The sequence below is a fragment of the Myxocyprinus asiaticus genome, chromosome 18 (assembly GCF_019703515.2).
Source record: "Myxocyprinus asiaticus isolate MX2 ecotype Aquarium Trade chromosome 18, UBuf_Myxa_2, whole genome shotgun sequence".
Classification (NCBI taxonomy): domain Eukaryota; kingdom Metazoa; phylum Chordata; class Actinopteri; order Cypriniformes; family Catostomidae; genus Myxocyprinus; species Myxocyprinus asiaticus.
The window spans coordinates 30,125,601-30,134,627 of record NC_059361.1 but is presented as its reverse complement, the minus strand read 5'-3'; the positions used below and the strand labels follow the sequence as shown (position 1 = coordinate 30,134,627).

General features: G+C 35.8%; 1 protein-coding gene across 3 annotated transcripts; it reads left to right on the top strand.

Moving 5' to 3' along the window:
- Positions 1-1,833: 1,833 nt before the first annotated feature.
- On the top strand, positions 1,834-9,027 carry LOC127455907 (nuclear factor 7, brain-like). 3 transcript variants are annotated; one of them, XM_051724088.1, is made up of 7 exons: positions 1,834-2,507; positions 2,776-2,871; positions 3,688-3,918; positions 4,034-4,056; positions 4,178-4,296; positions 5,401-5,824; positions 8,140-9,027. In XM_051724088.1, the coding sequence occupies exons 1-7, from the start codon at positions 2,106-2,108 to the stop codon at positions 8,192-8,194; spliced, it is 1,350 nt and encodes a 449-aa protein (XP_051580048.1). In that variant the 5' UTR covers positions 1,834-2,105; the 3' UTR covers positions 8,195-9,027. The 3 variants fall into 3 exon arrangements, with proteins under 3 accessions (XP_051580048.1, XP_051580047.1, XP_051580046.1); XM_051724087.1 differs by having other exon boundaries at positions 3,787-3,918; positions 5,401-9,027; XM_051724086.1 differs by having other exon boundaries at positions 5,401-9,027.

The following is a 9,027-nucleotide window of genomic DNA, read 5'->3' as shown; positions in this document are numbered from 1 at the left end:
TCACCCAAAATCGGTTTGATCACTTCAGAAGACATGGATTAAACCACTAGGGTCTTATGGATTACTTTTACGTTTTCCGTTTATATGCTTTTTGGAGCTTCAAAGTTTTGGCCACCTGTCACTTGCATTATATGGACCTACAGAGCTGAGATATTCTTCTAAAAATCTTTGTTTGTGTTCAGCAAAAGAAAGAAAGCCACACATCAGGGATGGCATGAGGGTGAGTGTATGATGAAAATCTTTGTTCTTTTAAGAAGTTTAGTAAATCACAATACAAAAAATAAAATAAGGGTCTTAATAGTAGACTACATCTCTAATGCTTTTTTTACTTTTGGTTTTGGGGTGAAATGAGATCTGGACATTTCTTGACAGGTTTCATGAGTTTCACCTGCAGGGAAAAAAAGAAAGAAAAAAAAAGAATCTTTTTTGCACTACTCATGTCCTGAGTGCATCAATTAGCCAACTCCACTGCAGCTAATAAAGTAAAATCACTGTACTGGCTTTTCTTGTATTGTACAGACTTAAAGACTTGGGGCATCTGTGTTACTGAAACTGTCACTGATAAGGATCACACTAATGTGCCTCTGTGCCTGTGAGCTCTGTTATGTCCAGCCGTACTCTCATGCTGATCTACCATTTTAGCGGTCAGAGTCTCAGAGGTGAATGAGCTGAGTCATTAAACCCAATGTATCAGCTGTACCAAGCCATGGAATCTCCTGTGAATAGCCTGTTCCCCCAATAATTGAAACATCTGATACTCATCTCAAAGAAACAGTTAGTAAAGGCAATTGCACACCAATTAGTTGTGTAGTTAACACATCTAATAGAGCCAGATGGGGAATATCAATTTATGCTTGAATGACAAACCTGCCCTGGATTTTGCTTGGGTGCAATTAGCAATATAAATGAAACTGAAGAGAGAGAGAGAGCTGCTCTTTTTGCATGCTTGTAACTGATCCATGTTTCTGATATTACCATGCATGTTATGCATTTTCTGGTGAAATTTTATAGCCAGTTTTTGGAATGCATGCAACTTATAAGCATACTGGAGAAAATGAAACAACTTTACATTCATTTTGTGGATTTTTTTTCAGTGCAAGTGTTCCACTATGTGTTTGACTGGTAAAACAATAGAACACCACAGGCAGCTGTGTTACCTTCTCTGTTTCTATGGCAATGCTGCTGACTGACAGTTGCCCTGACAACTCCATTCAGCCACCACCTGCTAGCTGTCAATCAGACCTGCCATCCTGGGGCTATTGACAGATCTGTCAGCCTGCGTGAGATGTGCCTGTCAAAGCTTTCACACACTTGTGGTGGCAGAGAAACATCATTTCTCCCCATTCACATTGGCGTCTCTTTCCTCTCAAACTCAAATTTGGGCAGATCTTTCTTTTTACATTTACATTCACATTTATATGCTTGGAACATGCTCTTCTACCCAGTACTATTTTCTGTAAAACTCAATAAGAAATGAGGTGTAGATTGGTGTTGATTATTAAACTGTGGGGGCCATAAAATGTCAGCGGGAGAGAATCGAGGACAATTGCTAAATATTTCTCTGTTGGAATGGCATTTTCTAACTGGCTTATGAATGATTAACAAAGTCCCTGTGATTAAACCTGACCTAAATGGATTCCTAAATAAAAGTTTGGGAGGAGCATGTTCATTGTAACCTGTTACTCATATATCTATAACTTAATTAATAAAGTAGTCCAAGGGGGAATTTAGAACTAGAGTCAAGTATCGCGCACAAGACCTCCTTCATGAACAGGAAGCTAAATCTATTTACCTTCACTCAAGAATGATATGAACATGTGAACTCATGACAAGTGACCTGCAGCTAAAAGTTTGGACCTTTTTATGGTCCTAATGCTAGGTTTCAAGTAAATATGGATGGAAGACGTAACTAGACTTTTTCTATCCAGTTACATTTCAAATCTGATCTCTATAAATCAGTAACCTAGCAGTTATCCGCAAACCTCACCCTCTCCAAGGAGCAGTTATAAAAAAAAAATTAAAAAAAAGGAAAATCTCTTCCTGAGGACGACTTTGTCACGATATCTTGGCTGACTTTTTGGAAGTTTTCAGGCTGCCATTGGAAAATGAACAGAAAATCTCTTCCTGAGAAAAACTTGTGCTGTCCTGTATGCCATGACATCTTCACCGACCCTGTTGTCCTGTCCTGTTCCCACAGCATTTGTAAAACCTGTCTGTTCAAGACCGGATCAGTCAAAGATTCACTATTTTGTCCTGTCTGCGGAAGAAGATCTTCTAAAAACAATCCACCAATAAACCGTGCCTTGAGGAACGTATGTGAGGCTTTTTCACGGGAGCCAGATAAAGAATCGTTCTTTGGACATAATGAATTCTGCAGTCAACACAATGAGAAGCTTGAGCTCTTCTGTCTGACCGATGAGGAACCCGTCTGCCTGGTGTGTCAGATGTCAAAAAAACACACAAAGCACAGTTTCTGTTCTATAGATGAAGCTTCAAAATATCGAAAGGTAAACAACTTTGTTTCTGAGAGTACTAGTAATGCGCATGTTTCATGCTTGTAAATGTGATTGCACCTTTAATGTTAACCTGGAAGAAAATAAAGAAAGAAAGAATTGGATAGGAAAATATTAGTAAGTTAAAAAAATTCAAATGAACATTCTGGTAAAACTCTTCTTTCCTCATTTGCCTTGCTTTAGTTAAACAGTTTGTCCATTTCAATATTTCAACTATAATTACACAGTTTGTCACATTCACAAATTGTCTGTTTTACTAAAGGAGGAACTTAATTCTGAGATTGAGCCATTGAAACAGAAACTGGGTGACTATGAAGGGGTCAAGCAAACTTTGACTGATATACTAGAGCACATAAAGGTACATATCTAAAAGAAAAAAAATATGTGGAAATGTAAAGTTCTTAAAAGTTTTGTGTTGTATTATGTTACATATACTATATGTTCAGAAATTTTAAGATTCTTTAGTAACAATCTCTAGACTGAATTAAAGGAATATTCCAGGTTCAATACAAGTTCAGCTTGATCAACAGCATTTGTGGCATAATGTTGATTACCACAAAAAACAATATATTAAACAAATACTAATATTCTGACTTGTACCTCCTTTAAAAAATAAAAAAAGGTTACAGTAAGGCACTTGCAATGGAGGTGAATGGGGCCAATTTTGGAGGGTTTAAAGGCAGAAATGTGAAGCTCATAATTTTATAAAAACACTTACATTAATCATTCTGTTAAAACTTGTGTAATATTTGAGCTGTAACATTGTTTAAATCGTTGTTTTTGCGGGATTACAAGGTTTTCGGCATTATGTCATCATGGCAATGAAGTTGTAAAATTGGATATAACTTTACACAGATAAGGTTAGTAAGCATTTTATTTTTCTTTACACTAAAATCATGATTACATGCATATTGTTTATGTCTTGTGGCTACACTTTTGAAACAGTGAGTATATAAATGTTTACGGATTGGCCCCCATTCACTTATATTGTAAATGCCTCACTGGAACTCAGTTTTATGCTTTTTTTAAAGCAAAGAAGGGACAATTAAAAAAATTGTTTTTGTGGTAATCAACATTATCCAACAACTGTTGTCGATTGAGCTTAACTTGTGTTGAACCCAGAATAGTCCTTTAATATAATATGGTATTAACAAATGTCTTTGAAATCATGCAGAAGCAAACCAAAATTACAGAGAGAATTATAAAGCAGGAAGTTAATATGCTCTGTGAATTTCTACGTGCTGAAGAAGTGAAGAGAATAGCTGTTCTGCAGGAAGAAGAGAAGCAGAAGTGTGAAAATGTAAAGATTAAAATTGGAGAGATCAGCCAAAAAATCTGTGACATCACTGATGTCATAAGCGCCATAAAGAGAACCACACAGGACGATGATATTACATTTCTCAAGGTAAGAATCATTGAAATTCAAATATATTTGATGAGAATCACTATAATGGGGAAACAGAAATTGTACTATATAAATATTTCAGGTTCTTAAATGTATTGCTTTATATTTTTTGCAGAATTTCAAGTTTTCAGTGCAAAGGTATACTTTGTTTTTAGTACTGTATATGTCTGAATTTTGTGACATGCAAATACAGTGATCTTTGATATTTTTGTCATATTCCTATATGTTTTTGAATACCTTTAAATGCTTAATATTTCAGAACTCAAGGTGTAAAGCAAGATCCAGAGAGTGCTTCTTATGCCCTGATCAATGTGTCTAAGCATCTGGGGAATCTAAACTTCAAATTATGGTCCATAATGAAGAAGATTATACAATTGTGTAAGTGTTAAAATGCCCTAAGCTAATCAAAGTGACCTAAATGATCTTGACTTAAATTACTAGAGTAGAAGTTTTGGAAGAAAATGCTGAATGAATTTAATTACACATTAAAGGCAATGTTCACCACAAAATGTCATAATTTACTCACACTCATGTCGTTCCAAACCCGAAAGGCCTTTTTTTTATTAAGCCGAACGTATACTTCGGTCAGACGCAAACACTGAGTGTCCGCGTACAGGACAAGACACAAATTTCGTCATCAGCAGAGTGCGCGAGCACTGAACATACGCAGCCTGATTTTTCTAACCGCTCCTCTTTGAACGTGCAGAATGCGCCTTGAGTTATTTGCACTAATTGGTGGGTCCACAAGGTGGCAACACTTTCATTTTGAGCTGCTGATGTCACAAAGAAGCGCTAGAAGGAGATGTAATTGCCGCTAAACATCAGGAGATTAAGGTAAAAACAACAACAGTGGATGTACAAGTCAATGAGATACCTGCATTTGTATAACTAGAGTCTAAAGGAATATAAAGACATTTTTATGGGTCTAAACTCCTGAAGAGAAAGTCCGGTGTCTCATAGTAGTCTTAGCGCGCACACGCCAACCACCTGTGCATGCACGCACAGTTATATGGAGTATACTTTGACAGGCTAAAATGGACGTCAAAATGGATATATACCCATGGCTTTATGCGAAACACAGCGAGTTTAGCTTTATTATCATAGTCCGTCTTTTCAATACAATGGGAGTGGATAGTCTCACTTTAAAGCCCATAAAAGGACCCAAAGAATCATAAATGAAGTCCATGCGTCTCATGCATCATGTTCCAAGTCTTCTGAAGGCATACAATACATTTTGTTGAGAAACAACCCGAAATTAAAGTAATTTTTCAGTGAAAATCTTGACACCCATTGCACGTTCATGTTCACATGGGAATTTACATTGTTTTTAGCCCTAAACAAGTTCTCGCATTAACTTGTAAGTCACATGTCATTTTTGTATGAATTATTCCTTAAAGACTATTTCTACCTACGTATATTTTCTGTGACATATTCACTGGCCATGTAACCACTCTTTAATCCAACAATTTGATTTTTTTTTAGATCCTGTGACTCTCAATCCTAATACTGCGCATGGCAATCTGTTCCTGTCTGAGAACCTGACCAGTTTTGGATATCAGCACAATTCTCAAGAAGATGAAGAGCATCCAAATAAGTGTCCTGCAAATCCATTTACCAACTCCCCTCGAGTTTTGGGCTCATCAGGCTTTGACTCAGGAACACACTGCTGGGAGGTTGAGGTTGGAGATGATGCAACCTGGTCTGTAGGTGTGATGACTGAATCTGTTCTGGAGAAGTCACCTGAAGAGACAGAGAATGGTATCTGGGAGCTGATCTGTTACGGCATTGTCTGTGAAGCCAGGGCACCAGATGCAGAGCCTGAAAGCCTCACATTTAGTCCACCACCCGAGAGGATCAGATTGCAGCTGAACTACGAGACTGGAATTGTGCACTTGTCTAATCCAGAGTATGGCACATCTCTATACACCTTCAAGCACAAATTTACTGAGAGGCTGTTTCCGTGTTTCTCTTCCACACTCAAAATCTTACCTATCAATGTGTCTATTAGAATTAAACAGAACATATTACCAGCAGCTGAACATATGTCCACTGAACTGTTGTATGGCATAGTTACAGAAGTAATCAATGAACCCATCTATGAGGAGATATTATCAGATCTTCAAAGACCTAGAAGCTAGATATGGTTAAATGTCCTTTACAAATTTCATATTATATTATTTAAAGCAAAATTACAAATTACGAGATCCAGATGCAGAAAAAGCACCACAATCCTCCTTAGACCTCTGATTACATGGATAGCCAATGAATGTGGGATTCTGAATGAGATTTGAAAGAGGACACAATAACGAGCCCAGACTTTTTGATCATTGAATATTATGTATGCAGCATGAATTTGTGTGTATGTGAATGAGAAAGAAAACATTTATCAGTGCTCAAAGTGTAAAAACAGTGTCAGTACTCACCTTGTTTAAATATATTGTACATAATAATAATAATTGCATTATTACTCAACATACGGTTAGGCTTAGGGGTAGAGTTAATAAAATATGCATTCCTCTTCACTGTAACATGATTTACAATTAAGTACAACTTGATTTCAGTGTTGGGTGTAATCTGATTACAAAGTAATTAGATACTGTAATTTAATTACTTTTTGTAAAAAAAAAAAAGTAGTGTAACAAATTACATTTTAGATTCAATTCATTAAATTAGTTTTAAGCACTTTACTAGGGATACACATATTTCTATATTATTTATGTAAAGTCAGGGTTGGGAGGGTTACTTTTGAATGTATTCCACTACAGATTACGGAATACATGCTGTAAAATGTCATTTGTAAAGTATTCCATTAGATTACTCAAGGTCAGTAACGTATTCTAAATACTTTGGATTACTTCTTCAGCACTGGTAGATTTTTTCACTTGTTTTGACTATAAAAACTCTGCCAGTACAGTAAGACAAATACACATGTTAAAAATACATTCTCTGAAAAACCTAAATATCTTATGCAGTGTTGCTTCTAAAACAAGATACATCAAATTAATCTTGTTTTAAGGATTTTTTTATATTTGTACAGAAAAACAATACAAAAATTCTAATCAAGAACAAGGTTTTTGCTCTAATATCAATTAGAAAAAAAATATGATCTAATGTGCATTTTCTTGATAAAAATATGATCGTGCATGGTAACATGTGCATGTAAAATGGCCAGATATAGCATTTTAGCTTAGCATAAAGCTAAATGTTCACATGACAATTATTTGAGAATCAACATCACAGAAACGGCCTCAAAGTTATCACTAAAGCAAAAGGGCATTTATTTAAAATTTTAAACATAATGCAATTGGATTACATTGTGAATATGAAATTATGTGTATTTGGGCATTTTGATGCATTTGATGGACAAAACCCTTTCAAACACCTAGCGACACATTTCAATAATTTAAATAATAATTAAAATGTGTTGGTCAGGAGTTCAGTTAGGAAAGTTAAGAAAACATGCAAAAATACCTTCAAATGCTTCTTTAAATTTGAGGTTGAATCCTTTGCAGTTGAGAGGATATTAACCAGGCTGAGGCAGAGTTTACATTTCATAGTGATGTTTTTGCCCCATGTGGCCTTAAAAGTGAAATGATCTCTGTACATCCAGTGGTCAAATGCTGATTTAGACCTCTCCATGTTCACCTGGCAAATGACGATTATCAGGTCTATGTGCAATTTCACAACCCTCCCTCTCACCCTCTCTTCCGAAAACACTCGAAGAGTTACCAAATGTATATCGAAGATAGGCTGATGTAGAGTGAAACATTTTGAAGATTTTAAAAAGAGAAAATTATGGTGGTCAATAAATTATGAACAATTTACTGCTGTTGCCTAATTAACATACAATCCATAAAAAAGGAAAGGTCGACTGATTTCGAGTATTTTAAAATGTAATTTTTTCCAATTACAAGTACTTTATTTTGTAATCTGATCATGTAATCCAGATTACATGTAATCCATTACTATCCAGCACTGCTAATTATAATATATTTTACACTGTGTAAAGGGTTTCAGTTGGTCTTTCACATGGAACTGCTCTTCATATTTAGCAGCTACTGTATGTATACATTTTCTATAAGCATATTTGATAGATAGTTTGATAGTTGTTTTGATCATCAACTCCAAAAGCATTCTAGAGATGTTTTAATGATAGTAAAATATTCCTGATCTTTTCTTTTTTCCGCTCTCTTTTTCTGCTGCCCATGTTTGTGCCATCAGCCAAACAGAGCTTTGCTCACACCTGACAGATGACAAACCCCAGCTCAGAGGCTGACACTGCAATCAAAGTTCTGTCACACCTGTCAATATCCTGCTGTCATAGCAACACTTCTTGTTAATGATGATGTGAGAGACGGTGGTGGTGGGTTTAGGTCTAACTTTGAATAAACAGTCACCCCCACCTCCAGCTAAAACATGTCCATAATTAATTTATAGGACTTTCCCTTATTTAGAATTACCCAATGAAATGCACATTCAGCTGTTATACATTTATGTGTATTCATAGTTTGCTGACAGTGCAGAGGCTACTGAGCTTCATTTGTAACTATCACTAAAAACATGTTTACAACTGTTGGAATGAGGCAGTTTTAAATATCCTGGCAATATTTCAAAGCCTAGCATCACCTTCAGATTAAGGCAGATTCTGATGTCTGCAAGCTCACATTAATCTACCAGAGTGTCACAAAGGGTTTTGAAACAGTTAGAATCAGTCAATGTTAATGATATCTGCATTTCACATTTCCTCTGCACTGGATTATTAATCATTATCTGTGATATTTGTTGTCAAATTTGGATAAAAACTCAACCCTCCAAAGAGTTTCCATTTCAACTATCTGTTTGCCAAAGTCCAGTAAATGGAAACTCATCTCCTGTGCATTAACATGAAGTGGAATCGGAAGAGACAAGCTCGTCCTTGACAAATACACCTGTCACAGGGTCAAGTCAGATCACATTGGCAGAGTCAAGCATGTTGGTTCTTGTGTTTGTGTGTTTATTTCAAGATACCTTTGGTGGAGTAATAACAAGCTGACCTGTAAAGCAACAAAGAACTAAATAATTAAAATGTATGTTGAACACTACACCAAATATAATAAATAGAAATGTATT